Below are 16611 nucleotides of genomic sequence, written 5' to 3' on the forward strand. Positions count from 1 at the left end.
TAGTACTTAGGAGGCCTCTAATAATAAGGCAATTTTTGAAATAGTTAATTCTTTTATAGTCCTGAATTTAATGGAAAGCATCTTCCAAAATCAGTCATTTTGTAATTCTTTTGCAGATTTTTTTTCATAATCAAAGCAACAATTTCTGCACTCAGTTTTCGTTGTATCCTACTTATCTCTTTCCTAAAGTTTGAGAACATCAGCAAAGCAGATGATATTCAGATAAGACCCTAACATCTTTTGAACTGTTGACTCCTGATCGTACAACATACTTTCTACAAACAATTTAATCAGATGTTCCACCGCAAACTCCTTTAATGCTTCTATTGTTACAGCCCGGGTTCCACCCACACGGAGGGACGCATTTGTAACTCCTTCATTAAAAAGAGCAGCACCTGCTCCATGCACACTGAGAAATTATCACTCTACATCTCAGGTGCCAGTGAAAAATATCAATGGCCAAATCTTTACCGTCTTGGCAAATGAAGCAACGCTAGACCCAGGCTAGTTGGAGTTCACATATCTCAGAGCCCTCTTTAGTTTCTGTTGTTAATATCCATTTGAAGCTACAGGAGGTTGGCAGAGCTGTACTGATTGTATTTATTGGAGCTCTCTACCGCCTTTGATACCATCAGTCATGATAATATAGGCCTCAGAATAATTGAGTGTGGAATTTGGGGTTCGGCATTGGGCTGCATTCCATCATATTTTAAAGAAAGAAGTCAAGCGGTCAGAATCGGTTAATCTGTTTTTAAACAGGTAACCAGTGGATAAAACCGAGGTCTTCCCTAGCCCCACTCTATTCAATAAAGGTATTGTACTCATTAGATCTTTCAAGATCATGACTTACGCTGATGATACTCCACTGATAACTAGATTGGATAATATTTCTGTAGAAACAAAATTGAAGTTAAACGCTTGTCTCATTTCAGTTGTGTCTGGGATGAAAAAAAAATGTGCATAAGCTTACCACAGAAAAGACCGAGTTTCTTATCACTGATGAGGAGTCTGACTGCAATACTTCCTGGTGGCCTCTGGAGCTGGGCACTTCACCTATCCAGTTTTTAGGTCTCGCGTACTCCATTCCGCTGGAGTGAGTATGCAAGTCTAATGCAGCTAAAACACTACTTAAACCCAAGGCTCCCAAAAAGCGGATTTCGAGAAGTGCACGTCCTCGTGCACGAGCTTGCACGAGCCTTCTGCCTATCAGCCTCCCTCCCACCTCCCCCCTAATTGCTTTAACTTTCACGGCCTCGAGGCTGTGAGCTACTTGAAAGAGATCCGCTCCGCAGCTAATCTGACATCAGCATCTCTCCCCCTCCCACCTCCCACGGCTGTCCTTTCTGCCCGCCTCGCACACCACATACGAGCTTGCCCCACCACATAATGTGCACCATGGTTATTTTTTGACAGTGTGCGATGCTTTGCACAATATTCCAGTGCATGTTTGTTTGTTTTAGCTCACCAAAGCGCACGTTTTCTTCATCTGCCTACCTAGTAATGCTTCTCTTCTTCCCTGCCTTGTCTCGCCCGTGTGGCTCTCCCCTGCGCCCTTCCATGATGCGCTCTCCCTAGTGTGCTCCTCCAACCCACGCTGCTTTCATGTCTGCGTCCTTCTCAAGCTCCACCTTGCTATTGCATGTTTGCTCTCCCTGCACCATCTATATTGTTCTCTAGCTTCTTGTACCCATTTACTTCTGCCCTCCAATGTTGCTTCAGCCACTCTCAGGCTCACCTCCTGCTCCCCCTCTCACAATGCGCATGCACTCCCCCCACCCCTCCCATTTGTTCTCTAATCTTGCATTTGTTCACGGCCGCCAGGCCGTGACACCACATCAAAGGGCTTTTCCCAGCGTGCGCTCTGCGGCTTCTCCTCCCCTAATTATTCATGGCCGGCCGGCCGGCCGTGCTCTGCGGCTTCTCCTCCCAAAATTATTCATGGCCGGCCGGCCGTACTTTCGGTTTCCCGGCCGCCTCCCACTTCCCATGCAAGTCTTGTTTGACGAAATGTTACTCAATTACCTTGCTTTTAACAAGAATGCCCTTAAGACTTTCTAAACCGGCTTATTCTGCCATCCTTATTCTGCTGCTAAGTGCTGTTAGTTTAACTCGCACAAAGTAACATTACGTAAAGAGAGAGGCTATATCCAAGTGAGTGCTTTACCCATCACCCACTGAAACTGCTGACCTGTTGCTCCGGCATGTACACAAGAGTGGCATACGCTACGATCGCTGCATTGTATGCGGCCATATTGCTTGTGCTGTTCACTTCTGCTAGTGCTCCGTACTGTCACCAAGCTAGCTCTCAGGGAGTCTGTTGTGTGCTTTAGCCTGCAGTTTATCGATGTAAACATCCCACGCATTCCGCTGGGGCGCCACCCCCTGCTGCACAGACAGTGTTCTCTACGTTACCGTTTTGACAGCCGCCCACTCAGCCAGAGTCCTAATGTCGGGGCGGGAGTGGACCTCCGGGGTATATCTTCACAGCGCTTCAATGGTGCAAACCCTAGTTTCTCTTGTGCACCAATGTGCCAGAAGCGCGTCCCTGTCTCGTCTTCCCAGCGCACACACCTACTCATGCCACTGAGCATCAGCGATGGGTGGTAATACGACCCAAAGGTGAGCCGAGGAAATTGCCAGTGCCCACCACACCCAGCGATCGTAGTGCGTTAATCGTAATGGCTTCTGGTAACACAAAGGCACCCGAGTGACTTACGTCACACTTAATATGGCCAACCGCAAATACATGCAAACAATACATTCTGCAGGACCGCTGCTGCCCACCGCAACACATGCATTGATGTCAAGAAATGGAAAAAACACTGATAAATGTAAGCATAATTGTATAATAGCTTTACTGTCTTTTTGGATTTTTAAATTACCTTACAATTGTGGCGTTGGCGAATCGATTTTGGGTCATCCTACCACTGCCTGCCACTGTTATCATAGCATACCGATCATTAAAAATGCTGACTCTCAAAGGCCCCGATCTTTAACATCGGGTGAAAGTAGCTTGTATATATAGTCATCTTGTGCTCTCGTTATTCCTCATTACAGAAAACAAAAGAATGCTAGCTAATGGGACAGCAATTTACCATTTTTTACGTGTTTCCTATTCTAGTTTGCTTTTGTAGCTGAAGACTTAGATAGATATCTTGTACACTTTGATACGCAAGACCCACAGCACTCAGTGATTACACCATTCTCGAGGTGCCTTCCACAGGTGAGTGCCATTTAAATAGGTGATAACACGCATCATTCCCTGTTTGTCTCCACATCCACTAGTTTGAACACATTTCCTCTGACCTTGCTATCGGACAGCCGTGTTGTGTTGACGTTAATATAGAACTCTGGGACTGCATGTGCCTTGCATTAAATACATTAATTAATGCGATCAAAGGCATGCTTGTTGATATTAGATATGTGACACCCTGCGTTGTTCAATATCCGACATGTGATACAGTTGTTATACAGAAAGGCGTTCTGCCTTGGAGCTGCTTACTTCTGAAAGCTAAAACGTCTTTATAAACACACACACAACCACAAGCACAACACACACAACCACACACAACCACAACCACACACAACCACAAACAACCCCACACGCACAAACAACCCCACACGCACAAACAACCCCACACGCACAAACAACCCCACACGCACAAACAACCCCACACGCACAAACAACCCCACACGCACAAACAACCCCACACGCACAAACAACCCCACACGCACAAACAACCCCACACGCACAAACAACCCCACACGCACAAACAACCCCACACGCACAAACAACCCCACACGCACAAACAACCCCACACGCACAAACAACCCCACACGCACAAACAACCCCACACGCACAAACAACCCCACACGCACAACCACACGCCCAACCACACGCCCAACCACACGCCCAACCACACGCCCAACCACACGCCCAACCACACTCCCAACCACACTCCCAACCACACTCCCAACCACACTCCCAACCACACTCCCAACCACACTCCCAACCACACTCCCAACCACACTCCCAACCACACGCCCAACCACACGCCCAACCACACCGTCAGTGCACAGTTTCACCAGGCACAGACACCATCAGTCGTCAGTGCATGCTTTCACCGGGCACAAACACCACCAGCTGTCAGTGCACACTTTCACCGGGCACAAACACCATCAGCCGTCAGTGCACATTTCCACCAGGCACACACCACCAGCCATCAGTGCACGCTTTCACCAGCCACACACACACCACCAGCCATCAGTGCACGCTTTCACCAGCCACACACACACCACCAACCATCAGTGCACGCTTTTGCCGGACAAAAACACCACCAGCTGTCAGTGCACACTTCCACCAGGCACACACCACCAGAAGTCCGTGCACGCTTTCACCAGGCACACACACACACACCACCAGCCATCAGTGCACGCTTTCACCAATCACACACACACCACCAGCCGTCGGTGCACGCTTTCACCAGGCACACACCACTAGTGCACGCTTTCACCAGGCACACACACCACCAGCCGTCAGTGCACGCTTCCACCAGGCACACACACCACCAGCCGGCAGTGCACACTTCCACCACAGCACCACTCAGCACCACTACAGCATCACTCAGGGGTACCACAACATCACTATGCACTACAACAGCATCACTGAACGCCGCAGCATCACTTGTCCCCAAAACAGCATCACTCAGCGCCACCACAGCATCAATCTGTGCAACCATTCAACAACTGGTTCAAATATTTTCTGTCAATGTTTCAAGCTTTATTACAAATGTCATAAAAAGATGTTAAATGTTTTCACTTCTATTCTTGTTAAAACATTGTGATTTGTCATATCAATACATGTAAGACAGGGGAAAACTAAACATGTACCTTTACTAATGCTATAGATGTAACATTTGCTAACTTTATAACTATTGGCATTTCTAATAACAAAATGAATACTTTTATATTTTGAAAAACAAACAAAAATTAAAAAATGATTACATTTTACACACCAAAAGCTCAAACTTTTCTAATGCGAGACCTATTGCATTGCAAATGCTTGTTTATTATTGAGCCCAAATTAATAAATTGACTCCACTTGGCTTGTACCGCTTTCAAGTACTGAAAACTGAAAAAAAATCTGTCCTCATTTTACCAAAGCACCGTAGGAAGGTGATTTCGCAAACCCTCATAGTCTGGTGGTTGAATTATTGTAATGCGTGGTACTACCAGCGTCAAAGAAGGGACATCTACAGACACAGGCTACTGCAAAACCAGTAGCTCGGTAACCACATTCCTCCAGTTTTAGCGAACCTCCGTTGGTTCCAGTCAGCAAAGGGATCATTGTTCTGAGTCTTTATCCATTCTACATGGCGCTCTACCAATAAGAGCCGACATATATTAAAGAAAGAGGTACTCTCTATCTTACTGCACAGTTCCTTGACTCTGGAACAGCTGCATTGCCTTTAGTTCCACGTTTTCAAAGATCTAGAGCAGGTGGCCGATTGGTGTTAGCTGTCACAGCCTAACAATTGAACCGGCTGCTGTTTCTGTGTAGGGCTCTTCACAATCATTTAATTTTTATCCGAATATTTAAAAACTTTTCTTTTGAACCTATAACTGAGTAGATCTATTTGCATTGTTTGCATTCATCATACCCAGCACCAGGAAACCCTTGGGATTATTTTGATCATAAAATTAACATAATTTAACCCTGTATTTTATCCGATATGTTGTTGAGAGTCAGCATGTGGGCAAGAGAAGGCAGTTATAGACAGGCTCAGAACACTTCTTTAATTAAATCACTGAAGAGACCGACTCACAAATGCGGGGCTGGCAATCTCACAGCAGGTTATGAGAAGGCAAAAAGCTACTGCTTCAAGGCGAATGCAAGCAAGATAAGAATCCTGGCACAAGAACCCATCTCTGAGTGTTACATGTCACAGCTTGAGATCACAGCCACTCAGCAGGAACACTGAAACATCTGACTTTTTAAAAACAAAAATGCAAGTGTTCGAGGCATGTGGGCTGCTAAATTCATATCTTAGCATTAGATCGCCGCCTAGTGTTGGGTCCGGATGATCGCACATTGTTGTCCTGGAAGAGTCTTCGAAGTATCCTGAGATAGGTGGCTCCTCCCCTGGACTACAGTGCGCATGGGCATCGGCTCCATCCCCAGATTGTTTTTTTCCGCCATTGGGTTCGGATGTGGTCTCGACGTCTCTCTGTCGAAACCGAGTAAAACTATCTTTTAGCGGCCAAAAGGCCTCGTTTTTTGCGTCGGTATTGTCTGCGCACGGTCTCGAGTCTTCCGTCTCTTGGAGCCGGAATAAGCGGAGTCTTGTTTCGCTTTTCGAACTTTGAGGCCTTCTCATCGCGACTCGACTGCAAAACTTTTCAGACATGGAGCGGAGCCCGTTTAAATACTGCCCGCTTTGTGGGTCCAAGTACCCACACATCGATCTACACCCCGTTTGTAACAAATGCCTTTCGCCTGACCACGACGACGGCAAGTGCAAGGCCTGTGCACAGTTCCGGTCTAAGAAGACTCTCAAGCTTCGGCGCGCGGTGCGCATGGAAGCTAGACAAGCGGCCCCGGATCCGGAAAACATCTTCGGCGACCAAGATGAAGAGGACCAGGGTCATCATCTTCAGATCTCCCCACCCGAGACGGAGGTCGAGGCGGATCCGGTAGACGACGACGGTGTCGTGGGTCAAGGCCTTGAATACGTCGACGAGGTAGGAGACGACGATGAGATTTATGGGGCCGCGGCAGACAGCTCGGGGGACGAGCTCTGCCCCGAAGGTTTCGAGGATACCGACCGGGTCACGGGATCGCCTGTAGGCCTTACCCACGACCCCATGCCGCAAGCCACAGCCCCGCCTTCTGGCCCGGCCACGGACTTACTTGTTGAGCAGACTGTATCGAAACCGAAACCGAAAGCATCGGGATCGACTCCATCTAAAATGGCCGACCCGAAAACGAAACCGAAACTTAAGGACTCGAGCGTCCCTAAGATGGCTGCCGTGCCAGCGAAAACGACTGTACCCGCTAATCCATCGACTCCGTCGACCTCCGGTCCGCAGAAGTCGAAGAAGTCCGTCGATTCCGCTGCTGCTCATTCGAAATCGACGCCTGAGGAGGGGTCCTCTACAAAAGATGGTCGGCACGGATCAGCATCGGCGCCGCCGTCCAAGCCCGCAAAGGCCGGCTCCACGGAGTCTACGCAAACGAAGACTGGCACGTCTGCGCACCGGTCCCAGGACTCGGGGTCGGTGACAGCGGGTTCCGCGTCGAAAGCCCACAAGGCCCACAAAGACGTCGGATCCGAAGGAAAGGTCAAGACATCCTCGTCGGCTCCAAAACCAACTGAGAGTGAGGCATCCCTCGTCGCCGCATCACTACAGCGAATTAGGGAGAAGGCCTCTGCTCCGTCGGCTCCGATTTCGTCGCCGAAGGCACAAACTGACAATCCAGCGAAGCCTTCTGGTAAACTTCTCTTTGTTTTGCCGCCAAAGGAGGCGCCGAAAGCCTTTTCCACAAAATCGGCACCGAAGAAGACGGTTTCTTCAACGGCTGGCCCACTTCCACGTCGGGTTCTCGAATCAGAGGATGATTCAGAGCAGTTCATCGACGCAGACACAGGCAAATTGACCCTCTATAAGAGGAAAATAACTTCAGTCAGTGGACTCATATGTCATCCCACTGAAAAAGAAAAGGGTGCCCCTTGATGCTTCAGGCCTCACAGAACCAATCCTGCCTCCTCCAAGACGGAGCCCTACTCCCTCACCAGAACACTTTGCAGGTGAGGGGTATGATGAGGATGAACAATACAATTTCCCTATCAATGACCCAGATGCACAACCGGATTCATATGATGACACTGGTGACCAGGGCACCCAAAGTGTGGGGCAGGACCCGCAGCTTTTTAATGCACGTGCATCCCCCACTGAGGATTCAGCAGGTTTTCATGCGCTACTTGAGAGGGCAGCGGCCAATCATGATGTGGACATGCATGCTGACCCGATAGAAGAAGACTTCCTTTTCGACACATTCTCAGTCTCTGAAAGGACAGTAAAAACGCTGCCTATGCTTAAGGGAGTCCTCAAGCATGCAGGGGATATCTTTAAGGAGCCTACCAGGGCACGAGTGGTCAATCCACGCATTGAGAAGAAGTACAGACCTGCACCTGCAGACCCCGCATACATTCGGGGACAGTTGCCACTGGACTCTCTTGTGGTCGCCAATGCCAGGAAACGTGCCAACTCCCAAACAACGGGTGAAGCTCCTCCCCCGGATAAGGAGTCCAAAGTGCTAGAGGCAGGGGGCAAAAGAGTAGCTGCGCAGGCCGCAAACTTTTGGCGCATTGCCAATACACAGGCACTCTTAGCACGTTACGATAGGGCGCATTACGACACCCTAGAACAGGTTATACAACACCTGCCTCCAAAGTTCCAAGAAGGCACCAAACTGCTTATTGAGGAAGGGAAGCTAATCTCAAACGCAGCCATCAAGTGTGCACTTGACGCCGCAGACACAGCTGCTAGAGCTATCAACACTAGCGTTATGCTGAGACGACAGGCGTGGCTCCGCATCTCGGGGTTTAAACCAGATATACAGACAACCATTCTTAATCAGCCAGTCAATCCTGATAGTCTGTTTGGTCCAGATGTTGACACCACCCTAGAAAAAATAAAAAAAGACACGGAAACTGCTAAGTCCATGGGGGCCCTCCAGTCGCAACAGTTTCGTGGCAACAATTTTCGTCGCTCAGGTACACGTGGAGTCACCAGAGGACAAATGGGTCAACAGTCTCAGTTCTCAAAAGGTGGAGCACAAACCTCGTTCCAAAAGCAGAACAAGGGAGGTTACAGAAATAACAGCAACAGAGGTCGCGGCAGAGGAAACAACAGCTCCCGCTCCTCTACCCCAAGCAAACAGTGACTCTCCGTCACTGCCCCCCGACCACTTAACACCTGTCGGGGGGAGACTGCAGCAGTTCCTGCCCGTCTGGAGAAACATCACCACAGACAGGTGGGTGCGACAACTAGTCCAGTATGGTTATTGCCTAGAGTTGAAATCCACTCCACCCAACATCCCGCCAAGGCAAAGGCCTATGTCCGCAGAGCACTTGCTCTTATTGCAGCAGGAAGTGGTGGTGATGCTGCAAAAAGGAGCAATCGAGCTCGTGCCGGTGAGAGAGGAAGGCACAGGGGTGTACTCCCTGTACTTCCTTATTCCAAAAAAGGACGGATCTCTCAGACCCATTCTAGATCTACGCCCCCTCAACCTGTACATACTGTCAGAACATTTCCACATGCTCACACTGCAGCAGATTCTTCCCTTGCTAAACCAAGGGGACTTCTTAGCAACCTTAGATCTCAAGGATGCTTATTTCCACATTCCACTACACCCGTCCCACAGGAAATACCTCAGGTTCACTACTCAAGGCAAGCATTACCAGTTCAAGGTCTTACCCTTTGGAGTCACCACAGCCCCAAGGGTGTTTACCAAGTGTCTGGCGACGGTAGCAGCGCACCTCAGGAGGCAGAACATCCATGTCTACCCCTACCTCGACGACTGGCTCGTGCAAGCCAAGTCGGAACGACAGTGCGCCGCGGACATGTCAACTACAATTCACCTTCTTCACGATCTGGGTTTCTCGCTGAACTACCCAAAGTCGCATCTACAACCAGCACATGTCCGGCAGTTCCTAGGTGCGACGATCAACACCCTGACGGCCATGGCTCAGCCAAACCAGGTCAGGATAGACAGCATGCAGTCTCTGATCCAAAAGTTCAAACCACAACACTCGCTTCCGGCGAGAGTATTCATGCAGTTGATAGGCATGATGGCCTCCTGCATCTTCATAGTCCCTCACGCACGGTTACATATGCGCCCGCTTCAGGAGTGCTTAGCGAATCAGTGGACACAGGCTCAGGGGCAATTGACAGACCTAGTGTTGGTTACCAGTCGGGCATACGACTCTCTGCATTGGTGGAATCCACACAACCTTTGCAAGGGCCGACTGTTCCAAGAGCCTGTGCCGCAGATTGTCCTGACAACGGACGCATCTCTCCAGGGATGGGGAGCTCATCTGCTCACTTACACAGTGCAGGGACTATGGACGACGCGGCAGCAAAAGATGCACATCAACTATCTAGAACTGATGGCAATCTTCATGGCGATCAAGTCCTTCATTGTACATCTGTGCAACAAGGTAGTGTTAGTCCGGACGGACAACATGACTGCGATGTACTACATTCAAAAGCAGGGAGGCACCCACTCGCCACAGCTGTCTCATCTGGCTCAGAGCATGTGGAAGTGGGCCATTCAGAGGAACATTTTCCTCATGGCAGAACACCTCCCAGGGAAGGACAACCAGATGGCGGATCTGCTCAGCAGGTACAGCCATCAAATGCACGAGTGGGAGATACACCCATCTGTCCTCCACCCGTACTTCCAGCAGTGGGGTCATCCGGAGATAGACCTGTTTGCCACAAAAGAAAACGCAAAATGCCAACACTTTGCCGCCAGGTTCCCTCACCCACAGTCGCAGGGGAATGCGATATGGATGAACTGGTCAGGCAAATTTGCGTACGCTTTTCCGCCAGCCCCTCTGATACCGCTGGTCGCAAGAAAGCTAAGGCAACACGCGATGACTCTCATCCTAGTTGCTCCAACGTGGGCGCGCCAGGCTTGGTACACCACGTTCCTCGAACTCTCAGTGGTGCCGCATCAAAGACTGCGCCTCACGCCCAGTCTTTTGACGCAGAACCATGGAGAAATTCAGCATCCAGATCCGCAACAGCTCAACCTGGCGATCTGGCTCCTGAAGTCCTAGAGTTTGGATACCTTAACCTACCTCCAGAATGCATGAACATCATCAAGGAGGCAAGGAAGCCAACTACCAGAGCATGCTATGCTGCGAAATGGAAGCGTTTTGTCATTTACTGTACAGCCAATGACATCAACCCGCTAGATGCATCTATCCCCAACATCATTTGCTATCTGTTGCATCTTTACAAGTGCAATCTAGCGTACACTTCCATTCGGATACATCTATCCGCCATAGCGGCTTATCTTCAAAACAGGCAGCATCTCTCTGTCTTCAGAGTGCCTGCCATTAAAGCCTTCCTTGAAGGTCTGAAACGAGTCATTCCCCCAAGAACACCGCCAGCTCCGGTGTGGAACCTCAATGTCGTTCTCACCAGACTGATGGGACCGCCATTTGAGCCACTGCACTCGTGTGAACTCCAGTTCCTTACGTGGAAAGTGGCTTTCCTGGTAGCTATTACGTCTCTGAGGCGTGTCAGTGAGCTGCAGGCGCTCACAATCCAAGAGCCTTTCATTCAAATTCATCCAAATAGGGTAGTGCTACGCACTAACCCCAAATTCCTTCCGAAGGTGGTGTCACAGTTTCATCTAAACCAAACTATTGACTTGCCAGCATTCTTTCAAAACCCGCAAACGGTGGCAGAAAGAATGCTCCATACCTTAGATGTACGGAGGGCGTTGATGTACTACATAGACAGAACACAACCCTTTAGAAAGACAAAACAACTTTTTGTTGCCTTCGCACCACAACACAAAGGCAACCCTATTTCCAAAGCAGGGATAGCCAGATGGATTGTTAAGTGCATCCAGATGTGTTATCAAAAGGCCAAGCGCACTTTAACAATACCCCCAAGGGCGCACTCCACACGCAAACTGGGGGCATCCATGGCTTTCCTAGGGAACATTCCTTTAGAGGATATTTGCAGAGCAGCCACGTGGGTTACACCACACACCTTTACAAAACACTACTGTGTTGATGTGCATTCCAAGCAGCAAGCTGCTGTAGGACAGGCTGTTCTCAAAACACTTTTTCAGGTTTCTGCAGCTGGCACGGGCAACCGCCGCTGATGGAGGGACTGCTATGTATTCTATGCTAAGATATGAATTTAGCAGCCCACATGCCTCGAACTGAATATGCTACTTACCAGTATGCATCTGTTCTTGGCATGTAGGGCTGCTAACATTCATATCGCCCGCCCTCCTCCCCGGTGCCTGTCGCAGCTGCAGATATACTATTGTATTTATTCATTAGCATGGACATCCTTTACACTTTTCACTCCATCTCCTGCCACAATGGCGAAAAACAATCTGGGGATGGAGCCGATGCCCATGCGCACTGTAGTCCAGGGGAGGAGCCACCTATCTCAGGATACTTCGAAGACTCTTCCAGGACAACAATGTGCGATCATCCGGACCCAACACTAGGCGGCGATCTAATGCTAAGATATGAATGTTAGCAGCCCTACATGCCAAGAACAGATGCATACTGGTAAGTAGCATATTCAACTTACAATACTCGCTGAAACATACCACTGCAACACACTAAAACAATAACACAAAAGCAATGTGTACACATCCGTTTCTTTTGTGTCTTAGTGCTCAAGTGCCTAACCACAGTAGATGGTTTCACAAACTTCTCTTCTGCCTTCTTTTGGCTGTTCCTTTACACTCATCCCTCTGAGTTCAATTCATCTCTCCTTCACTTTGGGTAAGTGCTTCACAGAATTACTTCTCACTTCTTGCATTAACGGGTGCCCTTATTTAAATACATGATTAAGTAAAAACACAGGCTTCTTAAACAACCCCAAATCTCCCTCCTCTTTTTTTGGCTCTAGCCCACTGCTGTCTGACATGTTCTAACTATCTCCCTCTACGAGGTCTTTCTTCATCCAAATTGGGCACATTTCTGTGAATTGTTTTTCCCCTCATCCAGGTCTCTTCATCCCATGTGAATATGGCCTACTTCTTACAGCTTTCATTACATCCACATATAGTTTTACTGCATATTGCTTTCACTCAAATATAACTATTAGACTTCTCCACAGTATGATTTGTTGAGGATGGGCGTGCGATTTCCCAACCAATCAAGTTACTGCTTTTATCAGTGGCTTGCCACTGTAACATACCCAGCCCTTCTTTGCGGAGCATAAGCTTTCCTACAATGTATACATACAGTCACAAATCTGGGTAAAATTACATTTTGTGAAACAATATACAACCCCTCTTCAGAGTGTTTAATGCAGATACCAGTGCACGTTTTCTGTCGTCGGGGTGTGTCATGGGGGATTAATAAACTTTAAACCACCTGCATTGTTACGCAATTTGTGAGGTTCAGTGCAACAAAATACCGTCCTGAAGGCTTTAACACAGTCAAATAATAACCCACTCTTAAAGGCCTCTTGGTTTTAACATAGGCTTGTCACAGTGAGTAAATCAGACCTAATGCCATGCCCATAGCTTTTCATAGTGAATAGGTTGGACATTTTGCATCAGGACATAAGCGTTTTTGTTGTTTGTAACTACAATCCACTCCAGTGTACTGTATTTATCTTGAACTTTGCCACAAGGCAACTATTAGGCATGCAGTCCTAAAATTACACATGTACAATACACATTTGGCAACGATATGCAGAAGAACATACTGCCCCTCATAAGAGGCTAAAACAAGGATTATCCCAGTGCTAATCTTCTCTTAGGGCTTGTAGGAGGAGTAACAGTTGTGTAATACAGTGATCCTGTATGATCTACTTTTAAAGGACTGTTATGGTGACTAGTGTGTCACACTATTAACACCTTGTTCAAGAGGCATATGTGATGTATCTGTGAGGACAACTGGTTGATGCAACCATGGAACAATTAGGGCATCAATTGAGATACAGGAGTAAACCTAAATCTGTCTTGTGGCATTAGGGGCTGGAAGGAAAGGAAGAGACCAAAAAGAACAGGTCAGCATCTTTTTACTTCAGGCTGCTAAACTGCACCCTGTGCGACTCTCTTGAGGCATTGTCCAAGCTTGTTGGTGGATCTGCTTAGAGCAGTAAAGGATGACCCAGCAACTTCCCTGAATAGGAAGTGCCAGGCTCCATCGTCTTCAACCCTGAACTTAAGTGACGCAAGCGAAGACATTGGATCCAGCGGAAGAAACATAACAGGGCAATGAGGGATAACCTTAGAAGCCACCTGCTTCGGAGTTGCAGTCACTTATCTTGGCCACTGTGAGCTGCCACCCAGAGTGAAGAACTGCACTCCCTCTAAACCCTTCACCACCCAAACTGTCACTATGTAAACACTTCTCCATACGACCTGACCTTTCCCTTGAGCCCCATAACGTGGAATGAGTGCCATTTGAATCCCACAAGCAGCAAGAAAATGTTTGAATGGACTCTCATTCATAATATTACATACTTCAAGATTTAACTCTTTAAGCAACTTTTGATATAATTGGGCATTCTCTTTTAACACTTCAATGGGCACTACAGGGAGCAACCTTGTTATAGGTGCCATGTTTATTTATTATTTCTAGTCCCCTGATTTGTGTAACCCTAAGTTACATTTGCAGTTGGCAACTAAAAAGCTTAAAAATCGGTATCCTCATGGAGCTGCAAATCAACAAGTAAACCTATATCGACCTGTCACCTGGAGGCACATAGTTATTCTGAAGAAATTGAAAGAATGTATTAATTTTTCAAACATTTTATTGCATCACTTGTATTGTAAACACGTGTTCTACCTGTTTTTAATAAAATCCATTATTATGTTGTATCCTTCAGTAAAGGTTTGTACCTCATCCATAATCACCTCTACAGTCACCTTCTTATGGTGAAGGGAGCACATACAAAGGCTGTCCTCTGCATACCATTTGGCAGGAATGTCCTTACAGTCTCACCAGCCATTGTCCAAAACATGGAGACACCTCCTGCCTCCCACTTACCGCTTTCCAGCTCTCATGCTTTCTCCCTCATTCTATCCTCTGTCTCCTTTCTTTGTCACACTCTACCTCCAATAATCTCGTCACATAACACCATACTCCTAGAGATGTTGTTCTCTAGTAGTGACTCTTGCCCAACCTTTTGAAAGACTCTCGGGAGTAGGTTAATGATGTGTAAATGTAAATGTGTAAATGTGTTGTATTTGTAAAGCGCACGGCTGCCCACGCGACTGGGCGTCCCGGCGCTGCACTCATACCGCTGTGGAACCTTTCCTGGCTTTTCCATGTGAAATGTCCACACCTGGGCACCCCCAAGGTGAAGCCAGGCATCCAAGCGCTGCTGGGGCCGTTGTGGAGATTAAGCAAGCTATTGCCCAGAGTCACAGAGTGGGACCCATGATTAGACTAGGCACTGAGGCGAAAATTATCAGGTCCGGGGAGATTGAGTCCAAGAGCCGCCGAGGCGGGAATTGAACCCTGGTCCTGGGCCAGACCTCTGCATCAGGGTCTGCCGCTCTAACCATTGAGCCACGCTTCTCCACTGTGCGTGTAGGTTGGTTGACTGAACCATGTCATTTTTGAAGAGTCTGGCTCCATACAACTCCATACAGTTTTTTTTCTATCTAGAAATACCACTAACATTCTTAGTTGTCTTTTATAAATTTCCATTAAATGCTGCTGCTTGTTGTTCAGGTGATAGCATGGTTTGAATGTCCTGAGGTGTTACCCCCTGGTAAGTTATGTTGTGATGTCTTGCCCTGCTGTAAATCTGTGCAGTGTGATTGAGGTACCTTCTGTCAGCTTATGCCAGCCCCCTCAGTCAAGTTGCCACTCTTTTTTGTCAAGTTGTATATCATGTAGACAGATCTTTCCCTTTCGCCTGTACTTTCTGCGCTGTGTAGGGCTTGTAACTGCTATTACCCCCCACACTACCACCATAATAGCAACCACTAACATTCTGACCCTGTTGCTTTGCAGTGAGAATGAATCACTCTGGAGGGAGGTGGCCAGTCTAAGGCAGAAGCACACCCAGCAGCAGAAAGTGGTCAATAAGGTAAGTGTTGGAAGATCCCCTTGAAACGTCCAATGGGCTGCATGCAGAAGAGACCACTGCTCATGAATAACTTGGTTAACGAGACGCATCTGTGAACAGACCTGTAGCACTGGCTAGGGAATGGGGTACAGCACAGGCCAGCATAAATGGCACACGGGCACTATGGATCATTCTCTACAAGTACTAATGTCTAAGCATGCTGCATTTGGTATATTAGAGGACTAAGCAAGCACATTGGAGCTATTTATATTTTTGAGTCCATGGTGCTTTAATATCACTGAAAACCGTTTTGCATTATGATTCTTATAATATAATCTTATAATGATGAAAATGTACCATAGTCTAATGATGTATATGAATACACTATCTAGTGGCTGGACTCGCAAAGGAGATTTGTTGACCCACACCTGTGCCTCCATGTCTTGTCAAAAGAGCTGTTTCCATTTTGGGGCCACAGACATTTGTCAGCTGGCATTTGGGTTACAACAATTCAAGGTCTTAGAGAAGCACACCTAGATTTTTGTATCCCTGTTGACCTGGGTTCTTGTGTGGAAGGTAAACCAGAGTCTCTAGGAAGGGCTAGCTGTTCTTGCTTACTTTCATAAACCTTGGATTAAACAAATGAGAATAGACTTTTTTGTATGAGTGTTTGAATGAAAGCTGGTAGTTTGTTTAAAATTGTCTCCTTGTTTGTAAATAATTGTCCTTTCACATGTGACGTGGAGCCAAATATGTGTTGTTTGTATTTAAATAAGAAAAATTGTTCATTTATATGATATTGTTGATGCA

The 16611-nt window shown here is 47.5% G+C and overlaps 1 protein-coding gene across 2 annotated transcripts in view; it reads left to right on the forward strand.

The window, feature by feature from the left end:
- The window catches only part of HSF1 (heat shock transcription factor 1), a 491085-nt gene that overhangs the window by 297728 nt on the left and 176746 nt on the right, over positions 1 to 16611 (forward strand). For both annotated transcript variants that reach the window (XM_078686503.1, XM_078686504.1), the window contains exon 5: positions 15747 to 15822. In XM_078686503.1, the coding sequence (XP_078542629.1) occupies positions 15747 to 15822 (76 nt within the window). The remainder of the gene's footprint in view (positions 1 to 15746; positions 15823 to 16611) is intronic.

The sequence above is a fragment of the Lissotriton helveticus genome, chromosome 4_1 (genome assembly GCF_964261635.1).
Source record: "Lissotriton helveticus chromosome 4_1, aLisHel1.1, whole genome shotgun sequence".
NCBI classification, from domain to species: domain Eukaryota; kingdom Metazoa; phylum Chordata; class Amphibia; order Caudata; family Salamandridae; genus Lissotriton; species Lissotriton helveticus.